Source organism: Chiloscyllium plagiosum, unplaced genomic scaffold (genome assembly GCF_037043375.1).
Source record: "Chiloscyllium plagiosum isolate Xiang-an unplaced genomic scaffold, Cpla_swu_hap1 HiC_scaffold_6, whole genome shotgun sequence".
NCBI lineage: Eukaryota > Metazoa > Chordata > Chondrichthyes > Orectolobiformes > Hemiscylliidae > Chiloscyllium > Chiloscyllium plagiosum.
Window position 1 is genome coordinate 125,753,661 of NW_028270144.1, and position 21,428 is coordinate 125,775,088.

The following is a 21,428-nucleotide window of genomic DNA, read 5'->3' on the forward strand; positions in this document are numbered from 1 at the left end:
GGTGGAGCTCAGCGAGTCTGGCAGCATCTGTGGAGAGTGAGAAAAACAGTGTTAACATTTCAAGGCCAGCGTAAGAAGGACCTGCTGAGTTTCTCCAGCAATGTCTGTATTTTCTGTGATGGTGTGGTGTGGCCCAGGGACCCCATTCTGATGTGGTGGCTTCTTTGTTGCATTCGCTGTAGACGATGCCAGTGAGCTGAGGAGGTGCAGGAAACAGTGGGTTCTGTTTTCTCTCGCCAGGTGAGCTTTTCATTTCCAAAGCTTTTCGATTGAGTCAGCCTCTCAGAGGTTTTGGTTGCCTCCCACAACAGGTGTTAGATGAACACGATCGATACTCTCCCAGTTTCTGTCCCAGGCTTCTATCTTCTGTATTCAGGGAATTGAGTTGGACAAATTATTTTATGCCTCTCTGCAACTGTTGGAGCTGATAACAAATCGATTTTATAATGAACTTGAAGTCCTTTATCTGGCTTTCTGGAAATAATCCAGTATAAATAAACTGACAAGAAATGTTGAAATAACTGCAGTATTTGGTGAGAGTACCTTACATTTTATGAGCAATTAACTTTTTTTGTTGACATAAACTAAGTCCTGGAACCTTCACGTGCACATCAAGTGACATTGAGTTGAGTCCTTTATTCACCGTGCTTATCTCTCTTCCTATCACCACGCACAAAACCTTACATTTTCAGTTTTGTGCAGTAAATTATAGCTGTTTACCAAGGCGCTTAATTCTTACAACATTTAAAAGACATTTGGATAAGTAAATGGATAAGAAATGTTCAGGGGGAAATGGACCAGGAGCAGGTAGGTGGGACTAGATTAATTTGGGATTATGGTCAGTGTGGACTGGTTGGACCGAAGGGTCTATTTCTGTGCTGTATGGTTCTATGACTCTAGAAGCTTCCAGCCACTAAACCAAATGGGAGTTCATTGGATTAACTTTCCTCATAGTTTCTCACCAACTTCCAACTGCTCCCTCAGTTTGTTGTGTCAAGATGGGAATTTATGCCAGCAGAGAATGATAATCCTCAAGGAAGTTTCCTATCTGGACTTTATCTTATTTCAGCCTTTCTACAAGCATCCTTCTGGACATATTCTGTTTGTTTGAGGGGCTGGGGAACCAATGGGAGTGAAATGGTCTTGTTAGACTATTGCTGGGTTATTAATCGATAGGTTAATAGTAATGAGGTAATGTTCTGGGGACCTTGGGTTCAGATCCTGCCATGGCAAATGGTGGATTTTGAATTTAATTTTTTTAAAAAAGAGCCAAATGACGATTGTCGATTGGTGGAAACCCGATCTGGTTGATTAATACCTTTAGGAAAGGTAATCTGCCGCCCTTACCTAGTCTGGCCTATATGTGACTCCAGACCCACAGCAATATGGTTGACTCTTAACTGCCCTCTGGACAACTAGGGATGGGCAATAAATGCTCGTCTAGTCACTGATGCCCACTTCCCAAGAGTGAATTAAAAGAAACGTTATATTCCCTGTAAATCAGAGGGTCAAAATCCCAGAACACCCTTCCGAACAGCAGTGTGGAGTATCCTGAAACCAATGAACTGCAGTGATGTTCAACACCGCTTTCTCAAGGGCAACTAAGGATAGGGAATAAATGCTGACCGAGCCAGCAATGCTGACATAAATGAATGCTCCAGAATTCAATCTGGTGATAGGGGTGGCGGGGTGTGTTGAGAAATTACTCACCGTGGATGAATTTGGAATTTGGGATAGCCATCCATCACATACGCCTCCTTGCTCCTGTGATCAAACAGAGAAGCTCAAGAAGATCAATTCAGACTGTAAAAGGGCTCAGCTCTTACAAAGGGAGTCTTCCTTATTTTGGACTGCAAGCAGCTCAGAAGCAGAAAATCAACTGGACCTTGATTGCGTTCACAATTGGTGGATGAAACATAGAAATTAGGAGCAAGAATTGGCCATTCAGTCCTTCAAGTCTGTTCTGCCATTTAATATGATCATGGCTGGTCACCCAACTCAATCATTTGTTCCCTAATTTGCTCCATATCCTTCAATCCCCTTAGCCTGTGAATTCCACAGGCTCATCTCTCTCTCTCTCTCTCTGGGTGAAGAAATTTCTCCTTATCTCAATGGGGGGGATACAACTCAATGGTTAGCAATGGTTAGCCTGTAGATTATATTGCAATTCATTGTACAGATATCACTTTATCGGAAACAATTGAAATAATGTATGGGAGGGATGTCTCATGGTAAAAACCCCAAATGACCAGGAATTTTCTGAACTAGGCTTGACAGCTCTCCCGTCCATCCGTGTAAAAGGCAATCCATGGAATGTGGTCTTTCAGGTTTAGTCCGTTGCCAGTGATAATGACAGGCTGATAATTTACGCATAGTGATGATTAGACAGGAGCTTGGAGTTTGCTGAGTAATTGTGGTTGCTGATTCTGCTTGGCATGCAAAAATAGTTTGGATGCATTCTGCTCTTTGTACAATCTTCTGCCTTGTTCACCTGACATTCCTCAGTGTTGCCAGAGTGGTGAGCTGGTTTAGCCAGGGCCAGTAGATTTACAGTATGTTAGATAGTTCTCTGCATTGTCATCTGCAAAGCCATGTACCAGATGCTGGTAAGCAACATTAGAATGGATGGCCAGTTTGTTCAACAGGAGCAGACATGATGGTTTGAATGCCCTCTGTCTGTGCTGTAACATTTCCCTGCTCTGTCAGTTATGATTCAGTGGTTGCTCCTGAATCAGAAAGTCATGGATTCAGGTCTTGCTTTAGAGACATTAATGAAATGAAAGCTAACATTGCATTTAATTTCCATTGAAGGTTACTTTTGACCAGAAACTCAACTGGACTTGCTACATAAATACCATGGCTATAAGAGTAGATTAGAAGCTAGGAATCCTGCAGCATGTAACTCATCTCCAGGCACCCCACTTGCCCGGATGAGTGCAGCTCCAACAACCAGCTTGATACCATCCAGGGCAGAGCAACCCATTTTGTCACTACATCCACAAACATCCACTCCCTCCACCACTGACAGTCAGGAACATCAGCATGTACTATCTACAAGATGCACTGCAAAAATTAACCAAGGTTCCTTAGACAGCACCTTCCAAACCCATGGCCACTGGTACCTGGAAGGACAAAGGCAGCAGGCACAGGGGAACACCACCCATCTGCAAATTCCCCTTCAGGCCATGCACCATCCTAACTTAGAAATGTATCTCCATTTCTTCAGTGTCATTGGGTCAAAATCATGGAATTCCCTCCCTAACAGCATTGTGGGTCTACCTTCAGCACTTGGACTACAGCAGTTCAAGAAGGCAGTTCATTCCCACCTTCTCAAGGGGGCAACTAGAGGTGGACAATAAATGTTGGTTCAGCCAGTGAGGCCCTCATCCTACGAGTAAGTTAAAACTAAGTTATCCATTTAAATAGCACTGTAGGATTGCTTTCCGCAGCACGGTGGCTCAATGGTTAGCACTGCTGCCTCATAGCAATATGGATTTGGGTTCAATTCCAGCCTTGAGTGACTGTCTGTGTGGAATTTGCACATCTCCCAGTGTCTGCGTGGGTTTCCTCTGGGTGCTCTGGTTTCCTCCCACAGTCCAAAAATGTGCAGGTTAGGTGGATAGGCCATGCTAAATCGCACGTAGTGTTCAGGGATGTGTAGGTTAGGTGTATTAGTCTAAGGTAAATATGGGGTAAAGTGTTTGGGTGGGTTACTCTTCGGAGGGTTGGTGTGGGCTTGTTGGGCTGAAGGGCCTGCTTCCACACTGTAGGGATTCTATGCTTACATTCATCTGAGCAGGCAGACTGGGCATTGACTTAATACTTCATTTGAAATGACAGTATCTTGGAGAGGGCAGAGAGCTGAACTGCTAACTCACATTTCCTGATTGTGGATTCAAGTCGACATCATTTTACTTGATAGACGGGAGTGATTTCAATACCCGTGACTACAATTATGCTAATGAAGGGTTGCTATGATATCACTTATCTGCCTTTTTTCTTGGAAGCAATAAAACACGGATTATAACTTATTTGGAATTATTGAATAAAAATGAATAAAAATCAAGCAGTGAAGGTGGAAAATTTACCTTCAGTGCACTAGGATATTGACAGGCGGTGAGAAGGTGAGTGAGGGGAGTTACCAGTGAGGGTGGGGAAGAAGGGTGCTGTTGGTCTGTCTGAATTCTGTAGTACTGTCAAAGGGCACAAAGGAACAGGAGTCGGCCATTCAGCCCCTCAAGCCTGTTCCACCATTCAATGAGATCTCTATACCTGCCTTTGGCTCATATCCCTCAATACCTTAGCTTAAAAAAAAAGCCTCAGATTTAAACAACAACTGCTGTTTGGGAAAGAGGGTTCCAAATGTCCATCACCCCTTTGAGTAAAGAGGTGCTTCCTAACATCTCTCCTGAATGGTCTGGCTCTCATTTTAAGGCCTGTAATAATGCATCTATATTCGAGACAATAAGCATAAAACTGAGTGATTAGGGCTCTTGTGGGGCAGTGGTAGTGTCTCTACGTCTGGGTTCAAGTCCCACCTTCTCCAGACATGTCATAACTTGCCTGAACAGGTTGGTTTAAAATTACTTGAAATAGATTGGTCACTCCATGGGTGATATTCTGTAGGACTCTTTAAAAGAGGGAGTGAGAGAGAGATCAGGGAAATCACAGACAGGTGCAACAACTACAGAGCTGCTTCTGTAAAGATTTTGAGGGAGTTTAATTCTTGAACGGTATATCGAGAATTCTTTTAGAACGGAGGATTATGAAAGGGGAGGAATTTCAGAATAGCTCCAGCAATACCTGTTCTTGTTTCTAATTTCAGAAATGTGTGTTGTGGTAAACTGCATTGATCAGTACATTCTCAGTCAAGTTATAAAGAAAGATGGTGGATTTGATGGTGGAGGGCATTAGATTAACCAAATAGGGGGGGATCAAGTGTCTGTGGGAAAGCATTTGAAGAACGCATTATTCTCCAAAGAAGAACCAGGCTGATTGCTAGGATGGCAGAAGAGATACTAGTTAAGTTAGGACGATATTTACTGGAGTTTAGAAGAATGGGGAAATTTTATGTAATGTGAAATGGGACTGACAACCTGGGCATAGAAAGGATGTTTCCTCACATGGGGCAATCTAGAATGCGAGATCATAGTTTTGTGATAAGATGTAGCAGATTTTACAGAGATGAGGCAAAATGACTTCTCTCAAAAGATCAGGAATCTGTGGAATTCACAATCCCAGAGTGAGGTGTTTGCTGGGACATTGAATATATTTAAGGAGGAGACAGACAGGTGTTTAAATTAGACATGGATTGAAGGGTTATGGACAGCGGACAGGAAAGTGCAGTTGAGGATGAGGTGAGGTTAACCATGATCAGGTCAAATGGGGGACCAGGCTCAAGGGGCCAAACAGCCTACTCCTGCTCCTATTTCTTTTGAAACCAATAAAATTCTAACAGGACTACACAGGTTTAACACAGGAAAGATGTTCCCAATGACAGGGAGAGTCTAAAAGCAGGGATCACAGTCTAAGGATACAGGCTAGGCCATTTGGGATTGAGATGAGGAAACTTCTTCACCCAGACTGTGAGGAGCCTGGGGAATTCCCTGCCACAGAAAATGACTGAGGTCAAAACATTGAATGTTTTCACGAAGGAGTTAGATATAATTCTTAGAACTAAAGGGATCAAAAGGTAAGGGTGAAAATGGAAACAGGGGACTGAGTTGGATGGTCACCCATGATCATATTGAATGGGGGAGTAGGTTCAAAGGACTGAATGGCCTACTCCTGCTCCTATTTTCTATATTGCGGTGAATGATTATTGTATCATGAGGTTTATTCGTGTTAGAGCAGAGAAAGGAACAATTTAGAATAGAACTTTCAAAAGAGTAGGGGGTGAACACCAAGCTGATGGGAAAGGATCTAGGCAAGGGGACAAGGCAACCAAAGATTGACAGGTGACACTGTCACGCAACAATGAATGATCTTTAATAAAGAGATATTTCAGATATTGGCTTGTACATTCCAACAAGGGTGAAAGGTTAGGAAGGCCAAGCTAGAGCTCTTTAATAAGGAAGAACATAATGAATGTGATGAAACAGCTCACAGTGTGATTCACTTGCCTTTGCCAGAAGCTACGTCTATTCATAATAACTCTGATATTTGTTGCCAAAGGGAATTTGTTGCAGGTATCTATAGGGGAGGTGACATCCTAGTGGTATTATCACTGGTCTGTTAATCCAAAAATCCAGGTAATGCTCTGAAAACCTGGGTTTGAATCCTGTCATGGCAGATAGTGGAATTTGAATTCGGTATAAAGAAAGCAAATGTGGAATTAGGGATCCAATAATGACTGTGAATTCAATGTCAATTGTCAGGAAAAACCCATCTGGTTCACTAATGTCCTTTAAGGAAGGAAACTGCCATCCTAACCTGGTCTGGCCTACTTGTGACTCCAGATCCGCAGCAATGTGGTTGACTCTTAGTTGCCCTCTGAACAATTAGGGACAGACAATAAGTACTAGCCTAGCCAATGACATCCTCATTCCACGAATGAAGTTAAAAAAAAACTTGTTCATTCGGTTATGGGGATTGCGAAACCTTTTTGAATTCTTCATAGCAATGTCTTTCCTGAAGAGAGTCTACCTTCTTCTCCTGAGTGTAATCAGCGAAGTTAGATTGACAGTTCACAGTTCTACTAACCTCCATGCCAACCATGTCCCAACCACCAGCACCTTCTTCCCGTGCTGTATAAATTGCTGTTCCCTTTCTAAGTTTGGCTTCCTGTGCCCTAGTCCTGATGAGTGTCAGACGGAGAGCTTGACTTTGTGAAGATTCTGAGCAATGTTTACGATGTGTGCTACTGATATTTAAGGAGAATTTTGTCATGGTATTTACTGAGGAAGAGCATGCTGACAAAATATCCGCACAAGTGGAGGTGGTAGAGATCATTGAGGAAATGAAAACTGAGAGATAGAATGAACTAGAAAAGCTGGCTACACTTAGAGTTGATTAATCACCCAGTCTGAATGGTTCATATCATGATTTGCTCAAGGAAGTGTGAATAGAGGTAGTAGGACGCGTTTGCCCGAATTGTGCAGTAGGGCTGAGGTACAGAGAAAGAGCCAGAGGATTGAAACCAACATTGACTCTACATAAGAGAGATTGGTCAGCAAGTCGACTGTGATTGGTAAAGGCGTTGCCATGGAGAATGCACCTATTAATAATGATTGACAGTTAACAGTCAGCCTTCGTTAAAGGGTGCAGGAGTGTTGCTTGTAACTACAGGCCGGTCAGTTTCACAGAAGCGATGGGTAAAGTTTTACAGGCATTAATCCAGGGGAACAAATCTCTCCAGGCATTTGAAAAGGTTTGAGCTAATTAGGAATTGTTGCCAAGGGGTAACATGTGGATAAGGAACAGGAGGGCATCCAGGGATAGATCCTCTGGGACACCAGAGGTAATGGTGTAGGAACAGGAAGTCATTGCAAGTAATTCCATGGCAAGTTTCACCTTAATTACTATTCTGTGCTGGATGAACAGCAGATGAGAGGGATGAGATGGAATAGTGCTGCTGATTATATGGGCTTTTACCACTACAGACTGCAGAGGATATCAAGAAAGGCAGAGAGATAAATTGTAGGTTTGAAATACAAACCGTAAATGCTGGAGAAGCTCAGCAGGTCTTGCTGTGTATGTGGAGAAGGAAAGAGAGTTAGGATTTCAAATCAAATATATTAAGGACAAAAGGGTAACGAGGGAGAGAATAGGGACCCTCAAAGATCAGCAAGGCAGCCTTTGTGTGGAGCCACAGAAAATGGGGGAGATACTAAATGAATATTTTGCATCAATATTTACTGTGGAAAAGGATATGGAAGATATAGACTGTAGGGAAATAGATGGTCACATCTTGCAAAACGTCCAGATTACAGAGGAGGAAGTGCTGGATGTCTTGAAACGGTTAAAGGTGGATAAATCCTCAGGACCTGATCAGGTGTACCCGAGAACTCTGTGGGAAGCTAGAGAAATGATTGCTGGGCCTCTTGCTGAGATATTTGTATCATCGATAGTCGCAGGTGAGGTGCCGGAAGACTGGAGGTTGGCAAACGTGGTGCCACTGTTTAAGAAGGGCGGTAAAGCCAAGCCAGGGAACTATAGACCAGTGAGCCTGACCTCAGTGGTGGGCAAGTTTTTGGAGGGAATCCTGAGGGACAGGATGTACATGTATTTGGAAAGGCAAGGACCGATTAGGGGTAGTCAACACGGCTTTGTGCATGGGAAATCATGTCTCACAAATTTGATTGAGTTTTTTGAAGAAGTAACAAAGAAAATTGATGAGGGCAAAGCAGTAGATGTGATCTATATGAACTTTAGTAAGGCATTCGACAAGGTTCCCCATGGGAGACTGATTAGCAAGGTCAGATCTCATGGAATACAGGGAGAACTAGCCAATTGAATACAGAATTGGTTCAAAGGTAGAAGACAGAGGGTGGTGGTGGAGGGTTGTTTTTCAGACTGGAGGCCTGTGACCAGTGGAGTGCCACAAGGATCGGTGCTGGGTCCTCTACTTTTTGTCATTTACATAAATGATTTGGATGCGAGCATAAGAGGTACAATTAGTAAGTTTGCAGATGACACCAAAATTGGAGGTGTAGTGGACAGCGAAGAGGGTTACCTCAGATTATAACAGGATCTGGACCAGATGGGCCAATGGGCTGAGAAGTGGCAGATGGAGTTTAATTCAGATAAATGTGAGGTGCTGCATTTTGGGAAAGCAAATCTTAGCAGGACTTATACACTTAATGGTAAGGTCCTCAGGAGTGTTGCTGAACAAAGAGACCTTGGAGTGCAGGTTCATAGCTTCTTGAAAGTGGAGTCGCAGATAGATAGGATAGTGAAGGCAGTGTTTGGTATGCTTTCCTTTATTGGTCAGAGTATAGAATACAGGATTTGTGAGGTCATGTTGCGGCTGTACAGGACATTGGTTAGGCCACTGTTGGAATATTGTGTGCAATTCTGGTCTCCTTCCTATCGGAAAGATGCGAAGCTCGTAACAGTTCAGAAAAGATTTACAAGGATGTTGCCAGGGATGTAGGATTTGAGCTCTAGGGAGAAGCTGAACAGGCTGGGACTGTTTTCCCTGGAGCATCGGAGGCTGAGGGGTGACCTTATAGAGGTTTACAAAATTATGAGGGGCATGGATAGGATAAATAGACAAACCAGAACTAGAGGGCATAGGTTTAGGGTTAGAGGGGAAAGATATAAGAGAGACCTAAGGGGCAACATTTTCACGCAGAGGGTGGTACGTGTATGGAATGAGCTGCCAGAGGAAGTGGTAGAGGCTGGTACAATTGCAACATTTAAGAGGCATCTGGATGGGTATATGAACAGGAAGGATTTGGAGGGATATGGGCCGGGTGCTGGCAGTTGGGACTAGATTGGGTTGGGATATCTGGTCGGCGTGGACGGGTTGAACTGAATGGTCTGTTTCCATGCTGTACAATTCTATGACTATGTCTCTATGACATTGGTGAGGCCTCTTCTGGAATACTGTGTCCAGTTCTGGTCACCCTGTTATAGGAAGGATATTATTAAGCTGGAGAGGATTTGGAAGAGATTTATTAAGATGTTGCTGGGTATGGAAGGTTTGAGTTATAAAGGCTGGATAGGCTGGGACTTTGGTAAAAACAATGACTGCAGATGCTGGAAACCAGATTCTAGATTAGTGGTGCTGGAAGAGCACAGCAGTTCAGGCAGCATCCAAGGAGCTTCGAAATCGATGTTTCGGGCAAAAGCCCTTCATCAGGACTTTTTTCACTCGAGCATAGGAGGTTGAGAGGCGACCTTATAGAGGTTTATACAATAATGAGGGATAAAGATAGAATTAATGGTACTTGTCTTTTCCCTAGGATAGGAGATTTCAAGACTAGGGGGCACATTTTAAGGGCGAGAGGGGAAAGATTTAACAAAGAAATGGGAGAAAATTTTATACAGCGGGTGGTTAATGTGTGAAATTAACTTCCTGAGGAAGTGGTGGATGTGGGTACAGTTACAACATTTAAAAGGCATTTTGATAAGTACATGAATGGGAAAGGGTTGGAGGGATGTTGTGGTCTGGTGATGGAGGAGTCCAAAGACCTGCACATCCTTGGTGGAGTGGGAGGGGGAGTTGAATGATATGCAGGTCTTTGGACTCCTCCATCGCCAGACCACAACAACACGACGGTTGGGGGAAGAGCGCCTCATCTTCCGCCTAGGAACCCTCCAACCACAAGGGATGAACTCGGATTTCACCAGTTTCCTCATTTCCCCTCCCCCCACCTTATCTCAGTCAAATCCATCGAACTCAGTACCGCCTTCCTAACCTGCAATCTTCTTCCTGACCTCTCCGCCCCCACCCCAGTCTGACCTATCACCCTCACCTTGACCTCTTTCCACCTATCGCATTTCTGACGCCCCTCCCCCAACTCCCTCCTCCCTACCTTTTATCTTAGCCTGCTGGACACACTTTCCTCATTCCTGAAGAAGGGCCTATGCCCGAAACATCGATTCTCCTGTTCCCTGGATGCTGCCTGACCTGCTGCGCTTTTCCAGCAACACATTTTCAGCTCTGATCTCCAGCATCTGCAGACCTCACTTTCTCCTTGGAGGGATATGGGCCAAGTTTAGTTTGGGAATATGTTCGGCATGGACTGGTTGGACCACAGAGTCTGTTTCCGTGCTATATATCTCGATGAACTGAAAGGGCCTGGAAAAATAATTAATATTCTGGGCAGGAGTTAAGTAGAGCTGATAGTAAGGGTATCTAAAGCAAAAGACAAATGGAGTGCCAGTGGTAGTAAAGAAGGGATATAGATTCATGTTAGATGCTAATGGCATAGAATAGTTCAGCTCTGGTGGGAGCGAAGACATTGGGAAAATAGGCTGGGTGGAGGGGAGAGAGGCAATCGACATGGAGGGTGGTGTTCCAGGTCTAAAGCTCTTCAACGCAACCTTAAATCCTGACAGCTGTAAGGTGCCGAAGTGGAAAAATGAGATCCTGTTTCTCAAGTTTCACGGGAACATTACAGAAGGCCCAGATCAGAAATGTTCAGATGCAGAGCAAGATTGTGTGTTCAAGGGAATTTTAGGGAATTTGGAGCTCAGGGTAGCCAAGAGGGAAGAAATTAAACGTGGAATGGGGGGTTGGAGGGCTGAAATCGTGCAACCATAAGGCGAGAGAAACAACATCACTTCATAGGTCGCTCTCAAATCCTTCCCCGTCGCTGTTTTTTTTTAAGCTGAGCGCCAATTCGCCAGTTCGGGTTTTACTTCCCTGAGGAAGTGTTTAAACAGCGATCGTTATTCCACAGAAGCAGGGAGGCGGTCTGTATAATAACAGTGCATCTCCTCCGGCAATGTTTATAAACAGCACTCGCTGCAAAAAGGCGAGTATCTGAGAGCACGGAGTTTGTGTAGAGACTGACACAGTCAGATCCCAAACGGAGGAGGAGGTAAGACACAGATAGACAAAGGATGCAAAAAAAAACAATGAAAGCGATTTGCAAACCAGAAGGATTTGTTTTACAGCCTGTGTTAACTTGGTAAATTTCGCGACAGTCTTTGCCACATTTAGATGAATGTTTAACCTTGATTGTTTGCTCTTTTGCAAACAGGGAGAGGAAACAGAATGTTTATTTTGAATTCCATTCCCCTACTTTCCGGCAAGAAATCCAGTTCAATAGTCGCCGTGGTGCAGTGGAAACACCAAACCTGATTGGAATAGAGTTTTGTTTGCCGAGTTTTTTTGTGTGTGGTATCCGATGCGTTTTGATATTTGTGTTCAGTGTTCTGCATTGAGGTCGTGACCCAGTTGGAGCCTGGTGTTTTAAGTGAATTGTTTGTGTTTACCTGTGTGTAAGGAGAATTGACCAGTCTCACAGTTCGATGGAGACAAAGCGCTAGAGAGAAGGATTAGTCTCATTGATTCTGTCACTCTGTCACTGAGGTTCGCTTGAAGAGCAGGACATAGTGGACAACACGGAGAGGAGTGGGTGAGCTGGGGACCCTGTATCTGGTACTCCCTGTCACTGAGAAAATCCATCAGGAAGTGGGCAGCTCTTAGTGCCCTGGAGACCCTGTGGGAAAAGTAGAGGGTAGATCCTGTGTGACAGTTCCCTGAGCAGACTGTCAAAGCCACTTAGACAAGCAGGAGGTTGGAAGAACACAGCAAGCCAGGCAGCATCAGGAGGTGGAGAAGTCAATGTTTCAGGTGTAACCCGAAAGTTACACCCGAATCGTCGACTTCTCCACCTCCTGTTGCTGCCTGGTTGCCGTGTTCTTCCAGCCTCCTGCCTGTCTACCTTGGATTCCAGCGTATGCATTTTTTTTTCGTCTCCTGTCTTTGTAACAAAAACCGGGACATCACTTGGCTGGTGGTGGGAAGGGCACTACCCATGAGATCATTCATGTGCACTCTGTCAATCAGCACCACCACACAGTGCCCTCGGAGCGGCTGCCAGGGTGGGGGTCAGGGTTGAGACTGTCACATATCTCCTTCTGGATGGTACAGAAAACAATAAATGCTGGGGGTCACAGCAAGTCAGACAGCATCCCCAGAGAGAGAGCAAGCTAATGTTTTGAGTCTAGATAACTCTTAATCAGAGCTGACATGAAGTGTGGAGGGGGCAGCATTTATGCTGCATTGTGGGGGGATGTTGTGGGAGCGGTGGGGTGGAGGGTGCTGGGGGAGAAAAGATGTTGCTAGTTCAGATTAAGTGATCGGAATGTGAAAGTGGCCCTTCACTTCAGTTCCAATGGAGTGAGGTCATTGAGACTCGAAACATTAGCTTGCTCTCTCTCCTTGGATTCTGTCTGACCTGCTGAGATCTCCAGTGTTCGTTGTTTTCTGTACAGATTCCGGCACCTGCAGTAAACTGGTTCTCCTTCTGGAATGTGCCTTTGCAAAGGAAGTCTGGAAAGAGCTGCAGTGGTTTTTGTTGAAATTCGTCCTGAGCAGCTCCGTGACGTGGGACTCTGTGCTCGACGGTCTGTTCCGTGGACGCACTCTGAGACAAACATCGACTGCACCTGTAGAACCATTCACTCGGTGAAAGGCGCCCTTTGGTCTGCCCGAAATGTGTCGGTCTTCCAGAGCAATGTGTTGCCCCTGACCGAGTGTTGCAGACTGGTACATTTCAAGGTCCAGGACGACGTGCTGAGTGACACACTAACACTTAGGGCAGCTGCTGCCAAGGTGCAGTGGGGAAAGAGGCCTTCCTGCTGAAGGTAATTGGGGGTCCATTCAGTTATCGGACCCTCCCAGTGCTTCAATATATGGAAATATAGTCTGATTCAAGTAAGAGAAGTCTTTGGTTTGTTCGGATGCAGTCAAACTCCAATGTTTATTTCTTTGATATGCCACTATACAGAACTGAGTTGCATTTATGAGTATTTATATATGCAAAGATTTTTTTAATCAAGAAAATATATTTTTTAAATAATGCAAAAGGAAATTGTGGAAGAACTCAGCAGATCTGGAACTATCCATGGAGAGAAAACTGACTATTTTCTAAACAGGGAAAAGCTTCAGAAATCTGAAGCACAAAGGGACTTGAGAGTCCGAGATCAGGATTCTCTTAAGGTTAACATGCAGGTTCAGGTGGCAGTTGCAAAAGCAATGATATCATTCATTTGGAGAGGACTAGAGTACAAAAGCAAGGATGTACTACTGAAGTAAGGCTCTGGTCAGACTGCATTTGGAATACTGTGAGCAGTTTTGGGCCCCGTATCTATGGAAGGACGTGCTGGTCTTGGAGATGGTCCAGAGGAGGTTCACAAGAATGATCCCAGGGATGAAGGGCTTGTCATTTGAGGAGCAGTAAAAGACTCTAGGTCTGTACTCAATGGAGTTTAGATGGATGGGGGGTGGGGGGGGTGGGGAATCTCATGGAAACTTACAGAATACTGAGAGGTCTGGATAGAGAGGATGTGGAGAAGATGTTTCCACCAGGAGGAGAGACTAGGACGCAAGGGCCCAGCCTCAGAGTGAAGGGACGACCCTTTAGAACTGAGATGAGGAGGAATTCCTTCAGCCAGAGGGTGGGGAATCTGTGGGACTCATTGTCAAAGAAGGCTGTGGTAGCCAAGTCTTTGAGTGTATTTACGACAAAGATAGCTAGGTTCTTGATTGGTCAGGGGGTCAAGGGCTATGGGAAGAAGGCAGGAGAATGGGTTTGAGAACAGATGAGCCATGACCAAATGGTGGAGCAGATTTGATGGGCCGAATGACCCAATTCTGCTTCTATGCCTCATCTTCTTGTGGTTAACATTTAGATATTTAGTGATCCTTCATCAGAACTCGTGAGGATCCTGAGACAGGAAGTCAGCATCACTGAGATGGGTGGATGAGCTGAAGACCCTATGTCCTCGTGAAACACATTGCATGAAAGAACAGTGCAAGCAGGCTCTATAACAACTTGGGTAAGAGCTTTGGATAATTACTTGAAAAGGAATAAAAGACTGGGATCAGAGAAAGAGAATTGAGTGGCATGAAATGGATAGTTTTCTCAAAGAGTTGACACAGACCAGAGGGCCGAATGGCCAGTTTTGTGCTCATTGAAAAACAGAGGGGTATCTTGAGGGCATTTAGGAGTGACAGTTTCTACCCCATGTGATTGAAAGCATTTTTCATTTCTCTAGGTAGACGGAAGATCCTTGGTGGGCAAGGATGGGATTCGGAAGCATGGGTCCAGAACACCAAACGCTAGAGACACAGATGGGCAGCAATTCTGCCACCATGGACCTTAACCTGCAGGTGTGCCACGCTGAAGATGTCTTGCAAAATCTAAACACTTTTCGTAAAAGCAGATTGTTTACTGATGTTGTACTTCGTATTGACGGTCAAGAGTTCCATTGCCATCGAGCCACTCTGTCCGCCAGCAGTACCTACTTCAGGACAATGTTCAGCACTGATTTCCAGGAGAGCAAACAGGACACTGTTGACATCAAAGGGATCTCAGCTGATACCATGGATTGTGTGATAGATTATATGTACGGAGGAAGGGGGAACATCCGAGAGGACAATGTTCTGAGTCTGCTGGAAGCCTCTGACCTCTTCCAGGTGTCCGTGCTCCGACAAGGCTGTGTGGAGTTCTTGGAGAAGCAGCTGGACCCTTGCAACTGCCTTGGCTTCTTGAACTTTGCCAACCTCTTTGCCATCCAGGCACTGTCCGAGAAAAGCAAGCGGTTCCTGCTGGAGCACTTTCCAGAGGTGATCCAGCATGAGGAGTTTTTACAACTGCCCAAGGAAGTCCTGTGTGATCAGCTGTCCAGTGACCTCCTCGCCATTCCCAAGGAGGAGATGGTCTTTGAAGCGGTGATGCACTGGGTTCGCCATGAGCTGCCCACCAGAAGACATGCGCTGAAAGAGCTTTTGGAGCACGTTCGAATTCCCTTACTGGATCGGATATACTTTGTCGAGAAAGTAGAAACGGATGAGCTGATCCTGAGCTCGAAGGAGTGTTTACCTTTGCTGCAAGAGGCACGGAGGTATCACATCTTTGGTAATGAGATAGTGTCTCCGAGGACAAGACCACGGAAGTAAGTTGTGTTTGCTCGTGGGGGACCTGGGTAGACATCATAGAGTCCTAGAGCCATACAGCACAGAAATAGACCCTTCGAGTCCCCATGGACAGGGTAGATAGAAATCAGCTGTTCCCTGAAGTTGAAGGGAACAAGGGGGCACAATTTTAAGGTGAAAGGCAGGAGGCTCGGAGGAGACTTGAGGGAAATGTTTTTCAACCAGAGGGTAGTGGGAATCTGGAAAGCACTGCCTGGGAAACCTCACTGCTTTAAAGGTATTTGGAAATGTGTTTGCAATGTCGTAACATTCAAGGCTGTGGTCTTGCTGCCGGGAAGTGGAAATAGTGTAGCATTGCCAGTACACACATGATGGGCCAAAGGGCCTCTTCTGTACTGTATGATTCTATGAACATACCTGAGTGGTGGCTGAGAGGGCGTTAGGAGTACCCTGCTATGTGTTACAATTGTGTCTCCACAACCACCTGATGAAGGAGCAGCGCTCTGAAAGCTGGTGCTTCCAAATAAACCTGTTGGATTATAACCTGGTGCTGTGTGATTTTTAACTATGTGTTATAATGTCTTGTTCTTTTGATGCTCTAGTTCTCATTTCCTGGATCAATAGTGTAAGCCTGCAGAGCAGACCAGGTAAAAACCCAACCTCACCACAGACACTTTCCTTTCACTCAGATTCACGAATGTTGCAGAGGTGATCGTCATGCTGGGAGGCTGTGACCGGAAGGGTCACACAATGCTGCCCTACACCGAACAGTACAATCCTGGGACGGGCGAATGGTCCCCTCTGGCCAAGATCCCAGACTACTCCAAGTCAGAGTATGCCGTGTGCACCTTCAAGAATGACATCTTTCTTTCAGGTCAGCAACCAAACCCTGGTCTCATCGAGTCGTCGGTGTGGGAAACTCTGTGGATCAGTGAAATCAGAAAGTGTAGGAACATGTGAGCGGGTATGCATTTCAGTATGTGTGAGCTTGTGTGTGTGTACGTGTGTGTGTGTATGTATGCACATGTGCAAGCATGTGAGTGTGCATTTGTATGTAAGGTTGCATGTGTATATGTGCACGTGTGTATACACCTGAGTGTGTGCAAGGTTGAGTGTGTGTGTATATGTATGTGTATATATATATATATACGTGTGTGTATATGTGCGCATGTGTACGTATGCATGTGTAAACATCTGAGTGTATGCAAGCTTGAGAATGTATATGACTCTATATATGTCTGTGTGTACGTGTGAGTTTGTATATATATCTGAGTGTGTATATGACTGTGTATATGGGAGCATGTGTATATATATGTGTGTACGCGTGAGTGTGTATATGTGAATATGAAACCTCTGTGTAATTAGTTTAGCTAGTTATATATCAGCTGGGCTAAGTGGGCAACATTCTTGATTTACAAGGTTCGAGGACTGTGTTCCAATTCAGGCCTTGAGCACAAGGTTCCGGGCCGACGTTCCCGTGCAGTACTGACAGAGTGCAGCACAGTCATAGCTGCTGCCATCCCAGTCTCAATAGATTTATACACTTAATGGTAAGGACCTAGGGAGTGTTCTGAACAAAGAGACCTTGGAGTGCAGGTTCATAGCTCCTTGAAAGTGGAGTCGCAGGTAGATAGGATAGTGAAGAAGGCGTTTAGTATGCTTTCCTTTACTGGTCAGAGTATTGAGTACAGGAGTTGAGATCAAAGTTTGGGTGAAGATTTGTAGCTCGGGTGCTCGTTGCTGTGGTTCTGTTCGCCGAGTTGGAAATTTTTGTTGCAAACGTTTCGTCCCCTGTCTAGGTGACATCCTCAGTGCTTGGGAGCCTCCTGTGAAGCGCTTCTGTGGTGTTTCCTCCGGCATTTATAATGGCCTGTCCCTGCCGCTTCCGGTTGTCAGTTTCAGCTGTCCGCTGTAGTGGCCGGTATATTGGGTCCAGGTCGATGTGTTTGTTGATGGACTCAACCACAAACTCCATCAACAAACACATCGACCTGGACCCAATATACCGACCACTACAGCGGACAGCTGGAACGGACAACCGGAAACGGCAGGGGCAGGCCACTATAAATGCCGGAGGAAAGATCACAGAAGCGCTTCACAGGAGGCTCTCAAACATTGAGGATGTCATCTAGACAGGGGACGAAACGTTTGCAACAAAAATTTCCAGCTCGGCAAACAGAACCACAACAACAGGAGTTGAGAGGTCATGTTGCGGCTGTACAGGACATTGGTTAGGCCACTGTTGGAATATTGCGTGCAATTCTGGTCTTCCTATCGGAAGAATGTTGTGAAACTTGAAAGAGTTCAGAAAAGATTTACAAGGATGTTGCCAGGGTTGGAGGATTTGAGCTACGGGAGAGGCTGAACAGGCTGGGGCTGTTTTCCCTGGAGCGTCGGAGGCTGAGGGGTGACCTTATAGATGTTTACAAAATTATGAGGGGCATGGATAGGATAAATAGACAAAATCTTTTCCCTGGGGTCGGGAAGTCCAGAACTAGAGGGTATAGGTTTAGGGTAAGGGGGAAAGATATAAAAGAGACCTAAGGGTCAACGTTTTCACGCAGAGGGTGGTACGTGTATGGAATGAGCTGCCAGAGGATGTGGTGGAGGCTGGTACAACTGCAACATTTAAGAGGCATTTGGATGGGTATATGAATAGGAAGGGTTTGGAGGGATATGGGCCAGGCGCCGGCAGGTAGGACTAGTTTGGGTTGGGATTTCTGGTCGGCATGGACAGGTTGAACCAAAGGGTCTGTTTCCATGCTGTACATCTAAGACTCTAAGTGAGGTTCTGCCTGCCCTCTCAGTTAGATATGAAAGACCAGCAGCACTACTCAGGGTGAGAAAGTGCCAGGGAATTCTCTCCAGTGGGCTAGCTAATGTTTGTCCCTCAATCGACATCAAAAGAAAAACACAATCTGATCATTACCACTTTGCAGTTTGTGGGAGGTGGTTTTGTCCAAAATACTGTACCAAAAACTGCACTTTAAGAAAAAAACTCAGAGACTGTAAAATGCTTTGAAATGTTTGGAAGGGTGGGAATTTAACTTTATACAAATGAATGCAGCCAAACCTCTGCCACCTGCCATACAACCGGGCATGGCTTGTGATGAAGCCCAAAAGTGCTGAGGAATGGAGTTTTCCGGGAGTCCCCTAATCACTCCCTGGTCTGGGTAGCTCAGTTGGCTGGATGACTGGTTTACAGTGTGGGTTTAGATCCTGTATCCAGCTGAAGTTATGAACCTTCTCAATCTCACCCTTTGCTGCTTTGAACCATTTACATATCATTTCAGTTTTGTCACAGAGTCAGACCACAGCATTTGGGGCTCCTGTGGCACCGTGGTAATGTCCCTGACTCTGGACCAGAAGGTCTGCTTTCAAGTCCAGGCTGTTCCTGAGGTGTGTAATAACATCTCATGAACAGGCTGATCAAAGTATGACGGGAGTGTTACAAGGCAGAAGGAGGCCATTCAGCCCACTGTCACCTAGTTCCAATCTCCTGCCTTTTCCCTAAATTCCTGCACACCATTTCTATCCCATTGGGATGCCATTTTGCAGCTGTGCAGGACATTAGTGAGGCCACATTTGGAATACTGCATTTAATTCTGGTTGTCCTTCATTAGCAAGGATACTGTTAAACCTGAGAGGGTGCAGAGAAGATTTACAGTGGTTTTGCCAGGGTAAGAGGGTTTGTGTTAAAGAGAGAGGCTGAAAAGGCTGGGGCTGTTTTCCCTGGAGGCTGAGGTAATTCGTTCATGGGATAAGGGCATTTGTGGCTGGGCCAGCATTTATTGCCCGTTCCTAATTGCCCAGGGCGCAGCTACGAGTCAACCACATTGCTGTGGAGTCACAAGTAGGCCAGACTAGGCAAGGCTGGACATTTCCTTCCATATAAGACAATCATGAACCAGATAGGTTTCTCCTGACAATTGGCAATTGATGTGTAGTCATCATTAGAGTCTTAATTCCAGATATTTATTGAATTCAATTTCAAAATTGAAATTGAAAATTCAAAACCTACTGTTGTTGTGTCAGGGTTCAAACTCAGGTCTCCAGAACGTTACCTGGGCCTCTGGATTAACCGTGCAGCGATAATCCCATTAGGCCATCACCTTCCCTTATAGGGGACCTTAATAGGGTGATATTAAAGAGGTTTATAAAGTCATGAGGGGTATGGCTACGGTGAATGGCTCAGGTCTTTTTCCCTGGGGCGGGGGAGTCCAGAACTAGAGGGCATAGGTTTAAGGTGTGTGTGTGTGTGTGTGTGTGTGTTGGGGGGGTGGGATTTGGCTAACTGTTTCCTGCAAAGAACGGTATGTGTCTGGAGCAAGCTGCCAGAGGAAGTGGTGGAGGCTAGTACAATTACAACATGTAAAAGATATCTATATGGAAATATGAATAGGAAGGGTTTAGAGGGATATAGGCAAAATGCTGGCAACTGGGACTAGATAAGGTTAGGACATCTGGTTGGCATGGATGAGTTGGACTGAAGGGTCTGTTTCTATGTGACTCTATGACTCTATCCAAAAAATAATCCAATGCCCCACTCGAATGCCTCAAATGAAACTGCCTCCACCACAGTTCCAGGCATTTTGTTTTCAATAACAGCTGCAGGGGATGGAAGTGACAGTGGCACAGTATAAATGTCACTGCGCTAGTAATCCAGAGGTTTAGGAAAATGCCCTGGGCCCATGAATTCAATTCCCAACATGACAGCCACAGTAAACGAAGATAATAAAGCTGGTTTCAGCACTATCTTGTTCACTAAGGCCCTTTAGGGTATGACTCCAGTCCCACATCAATGCGGTTGACTGTTTGATTTCCCTCTGAAGTTGCCAGCAAACCTCCCAGTTCCATGGCATTTAGGGTTGGGCAATAAATGCTGACTTGCCAATGACAGCCACATCCCAAGAAACAATAAAAAAATAAAATGCTTCAGTTGAAGAGACGAGAAGTAATTTTATTTCTCACCCAGGAGGTCCATAGGACAATACAACCATAGAAATAGGAACAGGAGTAGGCCATTAGGCCCCTCGAGCCTGCTCCATCATCGACAGGATCATGGCTGATCAGGCATTCCACGCATCCATTTTCCTGCTCTTTCCCCGTTGCCATTAATTCCCTGATAGATTAAAAATCTCTCCATCTCAGCCTTAAATATATGCAAGGACTCTGCCCCCACAGCTTTCTGTGGCAAGGAATTCCAAATATTCAACCCTCAGAGAGAAGAAATTCCTTCCCACCTCAGTCTGAAATTGGTGCCCCTTTATCCTGAGGCTATACCCTCTTGTCCTAGACTCTCCCATGAGGGAAAACTTCCTCTCAGCATCCAACCTGTCAAGCTCCTTAAGAATTCAACATGTTTCAAATAGAGTATTAAATTATGGAAACCCTTCCTCGAAATGGCAGTGGGAGCAGAGTCTTTGAATATGTTTAAGGCAGAGATGGATGGATTGATGATTAGCAAGGGGGGAGCGAAGTGTGGTGAAAGGGGCCTGGGGTCAGTAGGACTGCAGAGTAATCAGGTCTGCCATGACCTAATTGATTGGCGGACCAGAGTAGAAGGGCTAAATGGTGTTATGGACCAGGCCAGAGCCCCCTTCAAAATATTTGAAGAAGGTAGCCTAGACCCTAACTTTATTTTAAAGGAAGATGTGAAGTGAGTGTTCCGGGTGTGATACAGCTAGTGAAACAAAACAGAAGCAAAATTCTTCTGTTAAATAAATTCTTAAGCAAAACAGAATTTATTTAAACAGTTGAAATACAAACAAAAGAAAATGGAATTCAGAATAACGTAACGATTAGAAAACTTAACCGACCTGACACAGCAACTTAACTAATTAACTGTTCCAATGCAGTAACATCCCAT

General features: G+C 45.0%; 1 protein-coding gene across 2 annotated transcripts in view; it reads left to right on the plus strand.

Moving 5' to 3' along the window:
• The first annotated feature begins 11,364 nt into the window (after positions 1-11,364).
• Positions 11,365-21,428, plus strand: part of LOC122551177 (kelch-like protein 24) — a 31,729-nt gene continuing 21,665 nt past the window's right edge. The window contains exons 1-3 of one of the 2 annotated variants that reach the window (XM_043692809.2): positions 11,365-11,492; positions 14,680-15,579; positions 16,249-16,433. In XM_043692809.2, coding sequence (XP_043548744.1) covers positions 14,708-15,579; positions 16,249-16,433 — 1,057 coding nt within the window. In that variant the 5' untranslated portion in view covers positions 11,365-11,492; positions 14,680-14,707. Of the gene's footprint in view, positions 11,493-12,936; positions 13,267-14,679; positions 15,580-16,248; positions 16,434-21,428 lie in introns of those variants that run through there. The other variant, XM_087988433.1, reaches the window with a different exon arrangement.